This window comes from Diceros bicornis, chromosome 17, assembly GCF_020826845.1.
Source record: "Diceros bicornis minor isolate mBicDic1 chromosome 17, mDicBic1.mat.cur, whole genome shotgun sequence".
Taxonomy (NCBI): Eukaryota; Metazoa; Chordata; class Mammalia; order Perissodactyla; family Rhinocerotidae; genus Diceros; species Diceros bicornis.
This window is the reverse complement of record NC_080756.1, coordinates 46,387,613-46,403,840: the sequence shown is the minus strand read 5'-3', so window position 1 is coordinate 46,403,840 and position 16,228 is coordinate 46,387,613. Positions and strand designations below refer to the sequence as shown.

The 16,228-nt window shown below is 39.2% G+C and overlaps 1 protein-coding gene across 1 annotated transcript; it reads right to left on the bottom strand.

The window, feature by feature from the left end:
- Positions 1-3,441: 3,441 nt before the first annotated feature.
- Positions 3,442-15,355, bottom strand: ART4 (ADP-ribosyltransferase 4 (inactive) (Dombrock blood group)). Its single transcript, XM_058557589.1, has 3 exons — positions 14,856-15,355; positions 12,341-13,040; positions 3,442-3,807 (listed from the first exon to the last, which is right to left on the bottom strand). Exons 1-3 carry the CDS (start codon positions 15,096-15,098, stop codon positions 3,716-3,718), a joined length of 1,035 nt encoding a protein of 344 aa, XP_058413572.1. The 5' UTR covers positions 15,099-15,355; the 3' UTR covers positions 3,442-3,715.
- Between the last annotated feature and the right edge of the window lie 873 nt (positions 15,356-16,228).

The window sequence follows — 16,228 nt, the reverse complement described above, 5'->3', positions numbered from 1 at the left end:
AACTCAGGCCAAGAATCCTGATTCCCCAAGCAAATCAAACTCTACAGAAATTTTCTTTCACTTGATTAATTTTTTTTAAAGTAAGAGTAAATAGAGAACTTCAGGATAACCAGATAGGCATATTAGAACAATGTATCATAAAGATAAAAATACAATGATACATGAGGCCACAGTATTTTTTGTATACATGAAAAGGAGAGATGTATGTATTGCTTTAATAAAATTATCATAGAAGATGATAAATACTATGCAACTTTGTAGTGTAGTCTGTCTTAACAATCTCTGTGAATTTATGCACAACTGAGGGTCCATTTTATTTTCAGAAGACACCCCAGACTAACAAAGGAAGAGAAATGACAGTGAACTTTTTGAAATGGTCTCCAGAAGTTCCATAAACTCAGACTTTGAATCAATTTAAATCATTGGTCCAATTTACGGACTTCTTGCACAAAAACTTTGGACCACAGGGAGAGAGTGAGGGAATGCAAACAATGTACATTCATCCTTAACTAAACCCACAAATGTACGTAATTCAAGAAAATAATTTCTGTCTCCAGAGATTTGCTCTGTAAAGCAGCAGCAGGAGGAGGAAGAACTAAGTTATCTTTTTAAAAACTTGGTTATTCCCTTAAGGATCATAATCACATAAATCACAAGCCTGGAGGGCTTATTAAACATAGATTTCTTGGTTTCTGGTTCCCTAGATTTGGGGTCAGGCCCTACAATTCACATTTCTAACTTCAGTGATCCTGATGTTGATACAGGGAGCATGCTTTAAGAGTCACCAACTTAGGAGAATTGTCTTGACTCAGAAAACTGTGATTTCTCGTGGAGATCACACGCTTTAGGCTGACTTTTTAGCTTAACTGAGTAACTTCAACTTTCCTCTCCAGTCCGCATTACTCCTTCACTCTGCCAGACCTGTCTCTTTTCTGACCTTTGTATACACTGATCATTCCTATATCCCACCTCTATTTTCTACTCAGCTTTCTCCTTTCCATCCATCTGAAGCCCCTCCCCTAAGCCTCACCTCTGAGAGAAAGCCGTATCCAACCACAGGCCAGAGGAATCTCATTTTTCTCTAAAGCACTTGTTTGTACTCATTTTTGGTGCTAAGCACTTGATACACACCTGTGCTCACTGTTTTTTCTCCTTCCTTTCACCCCTGGCTCCCACCCCAATGTTCCGAGGCCTCGCTGAAGTGCTGCCTCCTACTTGAAGCCTTCCTGGCTTCTCTCTTGCTCAGTTAGAAGGAATCTCTCTTCTGAACTCTCATGAACAGAAGACTTGCTTTTCCCCTTTCTTTTGGTATTTCTTTTGTAACTCGTTTGTGTTCTTAATTTCTCCCAAGAGATTGTAAACTTATGGAAGATCTGGCCTGGTCTATTCAACTTTTAATCCCCAAAGTGCTTTGTATGTAGTGTGGCTCAAGAAATGCATTTACGTGGCACACACACACACACAAAAGCAAGATATTGGAAGGCTTTTCTTAACACGTTTCACCACCGCCTCACCAAGGGTCACTGCAAAACTCGTTCCTGGAGCATGCCCCCAGAACTCTCTACTAGGTAGCCACTAACCTGCCAAAGACCCTGTGCAATGAATCACAGAAATTGTTCGTGTTTATGGAAATTTTATGCTTGCTTTATTAAATGTAGAGGCCAATGCAAGTTAGATGACAGACGTGAACTTGGTCCTGTTGTTCTCAAAATCACAATGTAAAGAATGATAGTACTAGAGGGGCCGGCCCGGTGTCATAGCAGTTAAGTTCACACGTTCCACTTCTGCGGCCCAGGGTTCCCCGGTCCGGTTCGTGGGTGTGGATCTGCTCACCACTCATCAAGCCATGCTGAGACAGTGTCCCATATAGAAGAGCTACAGCTCTACAACTATGATACACAACTATGCACTGGAGCTTTAGGGAGAAAAAAAGAGGAAGACTGCCAGCATGTTAGCGCAGGGCCAATCTTCCTCAAAAAAAAAAATGTTCATTCTCACCACTTAAAAAAAAAGAACAATAGTACTAGATACCTGAATTCTTTACCAGGTGATTTTATGCAGGTCATTCCCCATGGAGTCTCTTCTATCATGACAAAGGGCCTTCTGGAAGTCCTACTGGGGTTAGATGAGCTGATTTCCACTTTCATTGCTTCTTATCCAAAGCTCAGAGGGGGAAGTAGCATGGACTTTCAGAATTCAAAGGTATAGAGCTAGCCCTCACCTTCACTGCAGTTAGCCCAATGCTAGGGCCTTGGAGATTATGGAAAACAGTCTCCCTCATTGCCCCACCTATGTTGTATACTACTTGAGAGAAGAGTTGGAGAACATTCCCAGTTGTGAAGTTTGATGATTACACTTCTTTTTATCTAATTGTTTGCACATAATGGGAACTCAATAGGTCTTTGATATTTGCTTGGTAATCAGATGTTTTTTTCTCCTATATCTTTTCCTTTATCTCCACACACGTCCACATCCTTTCATAAGAAATGTACTTAAATTTGCGAAGACTTAGAATCCAATTTGCCATAATGCCTTCTGTAAATTAACATGCAAATTTAAACTTTAACTTTCTAATATTTTAGAAATATGTGTGCAGCACCCCATTACTGGCAGTGAATGAGATTTCGCTAACATCTTTCATTAACTTTCTCTTTTATTTCTCAAGCTTCTTCCCATATGAGACTTCCTATATGTTTCTTCCCATATGAGACTCCACCAGTTTGCTCTTGAATGCTGAGAAAAATCTCTGAAGAAAATTCATGCCTTGGTTATGTCTCTGGAACTCAAAGCTTTCCATTTGATGAATTTGTCCTTTGCTTTCTAACTCAAGCTTCTCTGATTTGTTCCAGTTTAGGATCACTAAATAAAAAATAAGGGAGAGTCTGTATTCATTATAACTCCTTCAATTGCTTGAGAAAGAAATTTTAATTCAAATTATTTTAGCAAAAATATAATTTATTATGTAATGAAAAAGCCCCAGGGGCCGGCCTGGTGGTGCAAGCAGTTAAGTGTGTGCGCTCCACTGCGGTGGCCCAGGATCCGCTGGTTCAGATCCTGGGTGCGCACCAACACACCGCTTGTTAAGCCATGCTGTGGCGGCGTCCCATATAAAGTAGAGGAAGATGGGCACGGATGTTAGCCCAGGGCCAGTCTTCCTCAGCAAAAAGAGGAGGATTGGCACGGATGTTAGCTCAGGGCTGGTCCTCCTCACAAAAAAAAAAAAAAAAAAAAAGAAAAAGAAAAAGCCCCAGATATCCAGTTTCAGGCACAGTTGGATCTAGGGCTCATACACTCTCCTTAGGACTCAGGTCCTTTTCATTTTTCAGCTCTTCCTTCATTGTGTTAGCTCCATTGTCAGGGAGGTAGAGTCTCCACTCCTGGTGGCAAGATAGCTGCTAGTAGCTGTAGGCTCATATTCACTCTGTTCCATTAATCTCCACTCAAAAAAAAGATACCCACCCCACTTCCAAACCCAATTCCAAAAAAGTACCCTGATTGTATCTCACAGGCTCTGATTGGGTCATTTTTTATTCCAGCGTCAATCTCTGTGTCCACGGAGAAGAAATATACTGAGTTACAGGCCCACTCATAGGCAATGAGCTAAGCCAGCTCTGTATCAATTGATAGGTGGGCAGAGTGAATCCCAAGGGAATTCAGGGTGCCCTGACTGAAAGAAAGCAAAAGGGTACAGGGAAAGCAAAACCACAAGATTCCTTTATGCTCTACTTTTGGAAGAGATGATGACACTGGTCAAAAAGGAAAGAGAAGCAATAATTACAGGAGCAGGGATGCACTTTATGCTGGAATCTGTAAAAAAAACAAAAAAAGAGTTAGAGATGTTTTAGGTAGCAGAGATTTTTTTTAACTACCTCATTTCTCCTTTGATTCACTTTTTTAACTTAGGCAATTCCTAATAAAAATATTTGAATTTAGCTACTTTATAAAAAGCGTTCTCTTAGATTTTTCTAACCAACAAGCTCAGCTTGCTTATTTCGAGGGTGATAAATTAGGCACCAAGAGGTTAAGAGATTTACCTCAGGTTGCCCAACTCGTTAGTGGTAGAAATCTCCTAATTTTCCATCTCTGTCATTATCAGCGTTATTGCTATCACCATCTTAATTATCATCATCTTCATCACCATTATGAAAGCTCACATTAAGTACTTATTCTGTGCTAGGGTCTGTTTTAAGCACTTGCTATAAATTAACTCATTTAATCCTCAAAGGTATCTATTCTCCTTATATTTATTCTCCTTATAATCCTATGAGGTATTTATTCTCATTATCCTCATTTTATAGTTGATAAAACTATGACACAGAGATGTGAAGAAACTTGCCAAATATCGCACATCTAGCATGTAGTGTAGGCAATATTCAAACTCAGACAGCCTGGCTCAACTCCTTCTCTCTCTCTCTATTTTTGTTTTTTGCTGAGGAAAATTGGCCCTGAGCTAACATCTGTTGGCAATCTTTCTCTACTTTATATATGGGATGCTGCCGTGGCATGGCTTGATGAGTGGTTTGTGTGTAGGTCCGCACTTGGGATCTGAACCTGCAAACCCTGGGCTGCCGAAGCCAAGAGCACGAACTTAACCACTATGCCACTGGGCTGGCCCCTCAACTCTATATTTTTAACCACTGTATTGTCTCTCCATATATACTGTGTCCATTTATAGAACTATTTTATTACAAGATGGGCAAAAAGTATTCACACAATCCTGCTTGGTGTGTGTGTGTGTGTGTGTGTGTACTTCCTACACATACACACTCTTCACAGGAAGTGTGGGAAAGTTTAGCAGCTGGGTAGATGTGCCCCATGGAAGCAAAATTGGAATACAAAAAATTATTGTCAGGTATAACTACTAATTGGGAATACAATGGGATGAATGTATAGAATGAGATGGAAGACGGAAACCTTTTAAAAATGCTCTAAATAAACAGTGGAATCTCCTTTTCAACCAGCCTTAGCTGATTATTTAGGGTGGAAAAGATGTTTGGGGTAGAAAGACATTCAATTCCGTGATTATCTCAATATTTGAGTTTATTGTTTGATAGGATGACCAGATGATGAAGGAATATTTTTCCATTACTTTCACATGATGTATAAAATCCTTTGAGTTTCCTGGAATTTCTATTTGGATTTCTATATATACCAACAGTAATTTTCAAAACCCTGCTTTTCACCAACAAGAATAGACAAGAAAAATTAATAGTGCATACATATTTCTAAGCTTTTGTCAAAGTTTGTGTTAAAATTGTATTATGTGAATTCTCACAGGGACCTAGAAACCATTAATTCCACTTTAGCAGGTCATTCATTAGAATGATTCTCAAACATTTTTTTTTGTTTCGTTTTCTCCTCATTGAGGCTGGAGATCACAAGGATCTCCAACCTCACCCTTTCTCACTTTTTCTTAATGGGATAAGATTCTACTGGAGATTTATCAGAAAATATTGATTGACAGTGAAACAACATAACAGAGAAGGATTATGGGTTTGGGAGGTGATGAGCTTTGGAGTTGAAGCTCTGCCCCTAGCTGTTTGACTTTGACCATGTTAGTTACTTTCATTGGGGCTCAGTTTTCTCCTCTGTAAAATGAGAGCATCTCCGGGTTTCTGGAAATACTGTGATCACTACCACTACTCTTGACTGTGCTTCGCTGCTATTATGATGATGCTAAAATAAGAGACAAACCTGTAGACGTTACTATGTTGTAACCATACTCATCCTTCAAAAACCCCTCTTAAGCCCCCTTCATAATCACTAAGATGTTAAAAATAGCTTATTTTTATGTTATATTCTCAAGTTAAAGTAACTTTTCTTTCCTAACTCTCTTGTTACTTTTTCTCTACCTCTCCTATGGTCATTATCATGTCTACCTCACAATATTATTATTTTTTTTACACAGACAATATTTTTATTTAGGAGAATAAATGAAAAACTTCTGTGAATTAAGTTAATTACAATCTACAAACTCTTTCATTTGAGGATACCTTACATTAATTTTACTTTTGTATTTGTCTTTACTTTTCTTGTAGACTATCTATTCAGTGCTTTTTATTCCCTCTGTACCCTAGTGCAGTATTTTTCAAATTGGAGGTTGTGATCCTTAATGGTTTGTGATATCAGTTTAGTAGGTCACAACCATCACTCTTTGATAATGTAATAAAATAGGTTAGTAGAGTTACACTGCATAACTTTAAGATTAACTATTGTCTTCTAATATATGCATTTGTGTGTGTGTATTGCTATATTTATGTGTATTCAAAGTGAGTTATAATGTAAGTAGTCACAATCACAGAAGATTGAAGCCTCTAGTAGGGTCTTAGTAACATTTTTGAATGGACAAATAAATCTGAAAGCAACCTATGGAGAATTATCCTGGACTTTTAGTCCAAAAACATGGGAAAGGATCCTACTTTTGTCATTTATAAACTATCTGAATAATCTTACACAAACCATTTAACCTCTCTAAACCTCAGTGTTCACATCACTATAGTGGGGTCAATAACCCAAAGTACAGGGTGGTTGTAAGAATTAAACAGATAATGCGTGTGAAAGCCTTTTGTAAACTAAATTGCTACACAAATATCATTTTATTAGTATATTATAACCTAATTTTGGTCACCTCTGCCTTAGGGTATACAGTCTGGGGAGAAATACTTAATTATTACACTTTTTATTTCATGAAGTCCGAATCTGTGAACTATATCAGACTGTTCAGATGACATCCCTAGATAACTTAGTATTTGGAGGCAAATGCTATCTCTAGCCGCTTTCTGTCAAAATGCAGTGAGTAACGTGTTAATCTTTTAGAATGTTGTCTAGGAAAAGGTTGGCACTCAAAAATGGTAAACATTATTTCTCGTCTCTTCTTTCGTTTCTATTCTTATTGTCAATACCACTGAAGCACACATTTGCGCCATTAAACTATTATCCTGCTTCCACGTGCAAAGTACTTTCCCAGCATTTTTCAATGGTGTTTTAGAGAGTGAACACCAAGTGCTACTACAATATTCCCTTTAGGTAAGTATTGGCCCCATTTTATAAATGAAGAAACAGGCTCAGAAGTTGTCATTTACACGAGGCCACATAGCTTCTGACGTATGCCCAGCTCTCACTGGCTCCAAAGTCTATTTTCTCTCCACCATGCAACGTGGTCCCCCAGATTCATTCAATTACTCATTCTTTCATCCATTCGTCTGAGAGACACTCTACTTCAAGGTGAATGTGATGCCACAAATAGGGAAAACTAATTTGAGATAGTTTAAGTCCAGAGTAAAAGAAAACAGGAAACAGAAATTCAATAAAATAAAAAAACAATAATGGTAATAGTAATGGTAGAGAAAAAGTTTTGAGCACTTCTTTACACGTGTTACATACTATTCTAAGAGCTTTTATGTGCATTAATTCATTTTATCCTCACCAGAATGTTATAAGGTAGGTTTTATTTTAAAAAATTATTCCTACTTTACATGTAAAGAAATTGAGGCACAGAGAGATTAAGCCATTTGCCCACGTTCTCACTGCTAGTAACGGGCAAAGTTAACATGTAAAACCAGGCTTACTACAAACAATTGACTCTATTTTTTCTAGAAACATCCTTAGGAATTTTGATTATGTGAAACATTTTAACAAATAAATCTCTCTTCTTTGTGACTCCAATGATACAGAACAGAGCATGTATTTGTGTGTCTACAGATTTTTGGCACAGATTATTTTGCTGAACGAAGCAACGTTTAAGGGCGAATAACTAACATAACATATTTTGAGTCTTCCAATGGGCATGAAAACATCTGTTTCTATGGTAACCGGTATGGGTCATGTGAGGGGTGAGAGATGATTTAGAGGGAAAAGCTGTTAGTTTAGAATATCTTAAACAATTTTCCTTTTGCAAATTCACTTCCTGAAATGTATTATGCTACCAATTTGACCTCTTGACCGTCTGAAGGCCACAGATTCCTGGGAACTCTTTGAGCTTGAGAACTGCAGTTACAAGTTAACAGAACCAATTTTGAAATAAACTGAGGACTGGAATGTGCTTTAATCTAGTGTCTCTTCATTGGGAGAACTACAGGGTCCTGGCTGGCCAGTTCTAAAGGTCTTCATGTTGTTTTTCAAATATCATATCTATCAGATTAAGAGGGAACAGGAAAGGAAACATAAGTCACTGGCTCATAGGCACTTTTGGGGACATAGAGTAGCCTGTGGCTTCTGCTAGTGAAAAACCTGAAAGAATAAGAAACAGTCTCCTGAGACGATTCCAGTTTCATGAAGAATTAGACATCAGTACTCCAGAATACCATCTGTGAATTCCCTAGGCTGAGGTGAGTGGTACAGATCAGGAGATTGGTTGGGAGAAGTGAAGTGGGCAATAGCAGTTATCTAGAAAATCAAGTCTGAGGAGAGTACTGAAGCAGAGCAGAATATACCACCCCAAAATATGCCTCTTTGGTGTAAGGATTATTTTGAGCAGAAGGCATTCAAGACCCAGCAGACTCAGAAAAATCTTTCTTCCTCCCCCTGAACTTCCCAAAAGATGTAGAAAGAGGTCCTGTAGCAGCAAGAGAGCTACCACCAGGGATAACTTTTTCATCTGAGAGACTTATCTGCATAGCAGGGCAAATGTTTTTTTACCAAACATTTGCTCTTCTTCTCTTCCTGTGAATTGTCCTCCTCCCCTTTGAAGCCCCAGACCCCTATCCCTTTCCTTAGCTCAGGATGGTATATAAGCTTCAATTGCCTGGCTGCCTTTGAGTCTCCTATTTTTATGCTCCCATATGTATGAAATTAAATTTGTTTTTCTCCTGTTACCCTTTTTTGTGTGTGTGAGAGGAAGATTGGCCCTGAGCTAACGTCTGTGCCCATCTTCCTCTATTTTGTATGCGGGACGCCACCACAGCATGGCTTGATGAGCTGTGCCTCTGTCTGCGCCCGGGATCCGAACCTGTGAACCCTGGGCTTCCAAAGTGGAGCACGCGAACTTAACCACTATGCCACCAGGCTGGCTCCTCTTGTTACTCTTTTTATTACGGGGGGATCTCAGCCAAGAACTTACAAGGGTAGAGGGAAAATTATTTTTCCTCCCCTACAGTACGTTGATCTTAGTCCAAACCAGTGAAGGACCCCTAGATAAGAAAAAGACTCCACCTCCCTCCTCCCGTTGTTTATGTATGGATCAAACCAGCATTGCTCCAGGATGTTGGGATAAATAGAGTATTATTTATCAGTTAATAGAAATAACTTCAGAAAGATTTCAGACATAGCTTACTCCTTGCAAAAAAAAAAAAACTGCAGTGAATAGCTGAAAGCATTCTGAAGCCAAACTTTTTTTAAAAAAAAAATCAGTAGAGATAGGTGGATATTGGTTGTTTCCATTCCAAGACTATATAGTCTTTTGATCCTCAACTAAAGTGACTGTGCTAACAATCAGCCAATGGCAGATGAGGCTAAGGTAAGGTGAAACCAGAGGATGGAGCGGCCTTCTCTGCAACTTTCAGTCAGAGCCCAGAGTCAAAGGACGAATGACATCCCTGCAGCCTGAGCTCATTCATTTCCGTCTTACACTCTCCCGGATAGTTTTATAGCTATGCTGGCTGGGAAGACACTTCAGTTCCAGCTCTTAGTCTATCTTCAATGTCTCTGACCAGAATGTCACCCTCTAAGACCACTGGTATTTTTATTCTGCCATTTACAATCTCTTTTCCCAAAGCCTAACAAGCTGCTAATTGGTGAATTTCTAGGAAAAGTTTAGATATAGTAACTCACCTTGCAAGTGACCACATTCCAGGGCATTTACGTTGTGGCTACAGCTCCTTGCTCTTTACTAGGGGTTGAACTTTCTAGAATATTTTCCCTTTCTAGCAAATATTGGAACTGCTTTTAGTCAATTGAGTTATATGGTTGTCTGACTCAAGGCCCAGATCACTCAGAGATGTGAAAGAGAGTGCTTCATTTACTTATTTAACAAATACAGATTGAGCATCTCTATGTGCCAAGGGACTAAAGTTAATAATAGTTAACACTTATTTACCATTTATTATATGCTAGGGAATGTAAAAATAATTTAGTGTTTTAGTTTATATTTTATTTTATTTCGTTTCATCTTTACAAGAGCCCTGTGAGTCTCTGTTACGATGCTTGCTATGGGGATGAAGAAGCTTAGAGAGTTTAAGCAACTTGAGTGAGAACACAGCTAAAAAGTGGTACAAGTTGGATATGAATCCAGACAGAGTGGATCTAGAGTCAAACTGCCTGGATTCCATGCCAAGCTCGTAAGTACTATGTAGTCAACATCCTGCCCACAAGGAGCCTACAGAGCAACACAAGATTGTTGACTCCCTGAAGTTTGATTTGTGATCTCAAATCTTCAATCAAGACCAACCAAGCTTCCAGAATCTAGTAATATGCATGGCTGCCCCAGCTAAGCATTAATTCAAAACCAGGTTAAAGTTGTGTTTTAGTAGTTTCACCACAGGAAACCAAAGATCTTTAGATTAGGGGGGAGGGTCTTGAGATATTTTTCTTCGAGACTTATAGAGTGGCAGAACATGGGTAATAGTTTCTATCATATATTCCTCTGCCTCACTTTCCTAGTCCTTGACATAAATGTTTTACGATTTTTCACCTAACATATTTTACAGTGCTCGTTAACCTAGTAGAAAAATGATGTGTCTCAACTTCATGTTGAGAATGAAGCAACAGTGTCCTAGTCAGATGTTGTTCCAAAGAATCCTCGAACCTGACTGTGAATATTCTTATTTATTATCAAATTCTCACTGTTTTCTTCATATTCTACTCTGGTTTTTTGTTCTCCTCTACAAACACTAATCTCTTGGGTCTGTGGAGCAGATGCTCATTTCGCTCACATTGCTGCCTGCCTCACTGCTGAGGGGAGGAGGGAGGAGATAAAGGTGTTGCTAGGTCACCTCTCCCCTGGTCTGTGTTTACAGGTAGGGTGGAAGGAGCGGGCCCTAGACCTCAGTGTGGATGCCAGCGTGAGGACCTTTGCAATACTATAGCCCTTGAATGTTGAGATATGCTGACAGCCTGAGTTATTAACAACATCAATAATGATAGAGAAAGATTTAGAGATATTTCAAAGGTAGAGACTGCAGCTGGGTTGCAGTTAACTGTGAGTGTGGACAAATGCACATGTGGATAAGGACAGTCGTCTTCCTTCTGAATCAAAAGGCACAGCATTTGCTACAGAACTAACACTGTGAAATGACTGTGGTTGACAATATACAAGGATAAAATGGAATCAGCCACATTTCTTTCCTAAAAAAGAGCTTAACAATTTTTAATTTGTACTGTGATATCTCTAATTTCTTCTGCTTTAGTTCATTTTTCACAATATCATTAGAGCTCTTGCTAAAATACTGATCCAAGTGATGATCCACTCCTTAAAAACTTCTTATGACTTTTCATTACCTACAGCATGAAGTTCAAAAGTGCTTAGCCTGGAATACAAGAATTTTTACAGTCCAGCCCCATCAGAGCTCCCCTGGCCCAATCAATCTCCTCCTCCTTTTCCACTCCCAGCTCTTCCTAGTCCTACACAACCTACCTTCCAGCCATCCAGCATTTTGGAGATCCCCTGAAAACTCCAGGCTCTTTGAAATCTCTGTAATCCAGCATATGCTGTTTTCTGCTTGAAATGACTTTTCGTCTCTTCTTTCACTGAAAACCCCCATTCCTACCTCAAGTCCTACATGGTCCTCTGTTGCCAAGCCTTCCTCCCTTTCCCCAGAGAGAATGAGTAGCTTCCTGCAATGGGCAGCTACAGCCATTGCTTAAAACACTGGTGTATTAGTACTTTTGTGTATAAACAATTGTTCATATTTCTATTTCTCATTAGACTCAAAATCCACCTAGGATAGTGATTTTGCTTTACTCATTTTAATCTATCCTAGTTTCTGGAACATAGAAGACAGTTAATAGACGAAAGTGAATGAATAAATCTTGCCTCCTGTTTTACTTTTAGCACTCCTTATTCATGAAATGACCATGACAAAGAACGAGTTTGAGGGAGACGGTAAAAATGCTCTATTTTATGCACTATCTTTTCCGGTAGAGGTTTACCTTCTCTGTCTAGAGTGCCACACATTAGTGCCATTGCAGAAACACATTTTCCTAGAGGTAGTTGAGGGGAAAGAAGAGAGGGGAAATCAAGAAAGAAAGCAGTTTTTCTCTATTCTATCAATTCTACCATTACTGAAGGCCAATTTCTATGTTTTTGGCCTTTTCTTCCCAAGCCCACTCAGAAAGTAACTTTCATAAAAGAATAGTGGTCTGTGATCCTGATAAGAGTAGGTTCAATTTAGATCAATAATTGTACCTTTTAGCAGCTGACAGTTATATATGCTCAGGTTCCCAGTTGACCGCAATTGCAACCAATTTCCTCTTGGGTGGTAGCTCATATTTACAACTTCAAACAACTCATAGGGAGGGACTAGGACCTTCTTGAAAGAGAAGTCTTGTATAGGTGCACCCAAGCAAGTAAATACGGTAAATAGAGTTTGGTTCCCAAACTGCTGTGCCTTTTCTCTTAGAAGGGAGGCGGAGAGGAATTGGCCAAATCTAATGGTGGCACCTGTGTAGGCTTCCAAATAGACACCCTCATGGTGCACCTCATAACACAGTGAGCCATTCTTCAGGACAATCTCTTCCCTCAGCAGCTGGATTGCTGAGGTCAGGTAGTAGTGTAGGTATTTGAAATGGAATGAATGTTTATACGGCTGTGGAGACCTAACAGCGCTCGCCATGGCTCTAGTGAATTCTGAGCTAACACTGTTGTTCGATGAATAAACCAAAATGGCCACAGCGTGTGTAATATTCATGTTCTTGGGTAGAGCTTTTCCTTGACTCAACCAGGTTAAGTGGGCTTTCTGCCAGACCCCGAAATAATTCCCATGGGCTTTTAGTTCTTCTGTGAAATAATCCCCTTGATTTAGTTCCTCCATGACCTCTTGGCTGCAGCCTTGGTACTGATCATCAAAGGAACCTGGTGCCAAGTCAAAGTCAATTTTAATTGCAACCTATAAAAAAAGAAAAATCTTGATTTTAATTTTTCAGATCAGATGGTGAATGTGACGGCCTATTCGCTATACTATATAAGGCCAAGTCTTTTCCTCAAAACCAATATTTGCTGAAGGAAGTTTCACTCATAATCATTACACTGCTCCAGTCCTGCCTGCATCAGTGACCTGTGTTAGAGGTTAAATTCGATTTGATAAATATCACTGAAAGCTCAAAAAAACTGATCTCCCCAGGGAGGAAGTGACCCTTTTTATATCACCGAAAACAGTAATTTTGCATATTAGTACTTTGAAGAAAAAAATTAATAACTTGAAAGTTTAATTATACTTTCTGTTTCCTCTACTTACCCCCTTCACATTCTCTCATGGGTGTTTTAAGGAATATCTCTTTTATGAATACCTAAAACCTATAAGTCTTTGAACTTTGTTTAAGAAAAGACTTAAGTGATGAGTAAAGTTGGGTTCTCCAAAGGGGCCCCCAGTGAATGACAGCCCTCTCCTCTGCCCAGGATCTGAAAAAAATGAGGAAAAAAGCAAATATGAAGGCTAGAATATCATTTTTACTACCTAACAAGGCCACGTTGGAGCACACATCTTTAGGTCTGATGGCAAGTGGGCTTGTTAAGAGTAAATCCCAGAGTGAGGCAGACTTGTCCACTTAGCTGCAGGCAGTATTGGATCATGCCCTCCCCAGCTAAGATCCTTGTCATGGAGGAACACAGAACTCATGCCGTTTGTCATCAGGCTAATTCCCAGGAGGAAGAAAAGCAGAGTCAAACTCAGCATACTTGGTTATTCTTCCTGACACCACCAATCAAGTAAATTTGCCCACCTCCAGGGCAGCTGTGTGACAACTGTGTGGACAGTGTTCAGGAGTGTGCTTAGGAAAGTCCTTCCTCTTAGTAACCAAGAGTGGGAAAAAAATATTTTCTCGTGGGTAGCCAATTGAATATTACTTATTGATGTCTAGTGCCTATTAAACTGAAGTTAGAGATTTGAATACAAGTTCACCAAGTATCATCAGTCCATCATCTAGAGCCAATTTTCAGTTATCTAAATTCCGAGATATTTTCTGCTTGGCAAAGAAATGATGCTTTTCTAATAAACAGCATTCATGAAGAAATATTTTAAGAGGTAAGATTCCATCCCGTCAGTGTCAAGGGACTTGCAGCTGGAACTCAAAAACATGCCATTTGATATTTTCACTGTGTTATTTACGATGAGAAATCATCTAGTTATGTGCAAACTGGAACAATTTTTTAAGACTGATTAAATGATTTTTAACCAATAACTCTTTATAGCAGGTTTACAAATAGGTCTACAGAATCTATTTAAGTGAAAACAAAACAAAATCAATACTATCATGTTCTGTCAAATCTTGTGAACTCTAAAACTTTTATATATTACTAGATCTCAAATATGTACTCTATCTCTTAACATTAGATTTTTTTTCATTATATAGAACTTCCGATTATAATACTTATTTTGAGTTGATCCATATGATATTGTCTAAAGCCAAATGGACTTCGTTTATTTGCATTATTTGTCCTACATAAGCAATGTTTTACTTAAATTTTACAGAGAATCAAGAAAATAATACTATAAGTCTAGCTTCCATTATGTCAAATTTATAAACTGTCAATAATTCCACAATTTTTAATAGTTGTTTTCAACACTTTTCACTAGTCCTATGTGTTAAAGTTTCTGAATGACATTAGATCCCAAGTGACTGAAGGTCATGTAAAGGTTGTCACCAGGAGAAAGCTGGACTGGAATATTGATCATAAGGAGATCACCTCCGCAATTGCGACCTACCGCAGAACTCCCCGTGGGTCTCTGCAGGCCAGAGAACAGCAGCAGGAGAAGAAACTGCTCCCTAAGGAGCCAGATTCTCGTCGCAGGAGCAGCAGGAGTTGGGAGAAGAATCCTCCCGTGTCTGTTGGCCAATGGACAGCATTTGTTTATGGTAGAAGTACTTCGTTCTTGCAGCTTCATCCTGAAATGAGTTCTCAGAGTTCTCCTTTGGGGTTTTCTTTGGGCGAGTGTCAGCAAGAACATTCCTTGCTCATGTCTATGTTGAGACTTCTGTTGACCACCACCAACTAGCAGTTTTTCCGAGGGAAGAAATCAACTCCAACTTGCAAAACTGAAAGCTCTGTGAAACAGCCAGACTTGTGCACCAAATAAGAGGTTCTAAAGTGAACTCAAGTTAGTTTCCGATTAAAAAAAAAAAATCCCCTATCTAGTCTGTATGTGGAAGAATTCCAAAGGCCTGTTGAAGGTCAGGTTCAGCAGTTCAGCCTTTACTTTCTCAGGAAAGCAGAAAAAGGCGTGCGCTGTACAGTGTTTGGGGCCAAGCGGCATTATCTTGAACTGCAGGCTTCCACTGCAAGTGATATGATTGGCTCATGCAGGTCACTGGGAAGATGTCCCCTCCAGTAGAGCCGGTCAGGCTTATCTGGTGCTGCTGACAGGCCCCGCCCAGAAGGGACTGTCATGAAACAGCGCACCTTTTAGGGTTACTGTCAAAAAGAAGGCTCAATTTGCTGCTTCTCCACGGCACTTTGAAACTCTCCAGTGCAGGAACTATACCTGTTGGGGTCACAGCTCTTCCCCATTTTCTCTTCTGAGGATCTCGTCAGATCCTCAATCCACACTATTCAGTCTATAGTGAATCCAAATGATTACAGTCAGAAGACAGCCTCTGAACAGCTGACACCAATCAAAAGTAGGTTCCACTGTGCTAAATTAATCCAGGGCAGGTGTTCTATTAAACACTCTCTTAGGCACTTCCCCTTCTAGTCTGAACATCCTCGCTCTACTCTCAATCCTTGGAATAATTGTTTTTCTTGCAAATCTTTCCCATTTACACTTCTTGATTCATTATTTAATTATGAAGGGACTCTAAATCCCTTTCTTGGAAATTCTGCTATTTTTTTTCAGCACTCTAAAATATTTTTAATCTAAATTTTCCAATAATCACAGCAGTTCTGTCTCATTTAGAAGTTCAGGATATCTAGAAAATTATAAAAGAGAAAACAAAATTACCCATAACCTATCACCTGGAGAAAGGCACTATTTAGGTTTAGAATTTGGTTTTACAACACACACACACACACACACACACACACACACACACACACATATTCTAGGACTGAAATAATATAGTATGCAATTTTTCATACTGT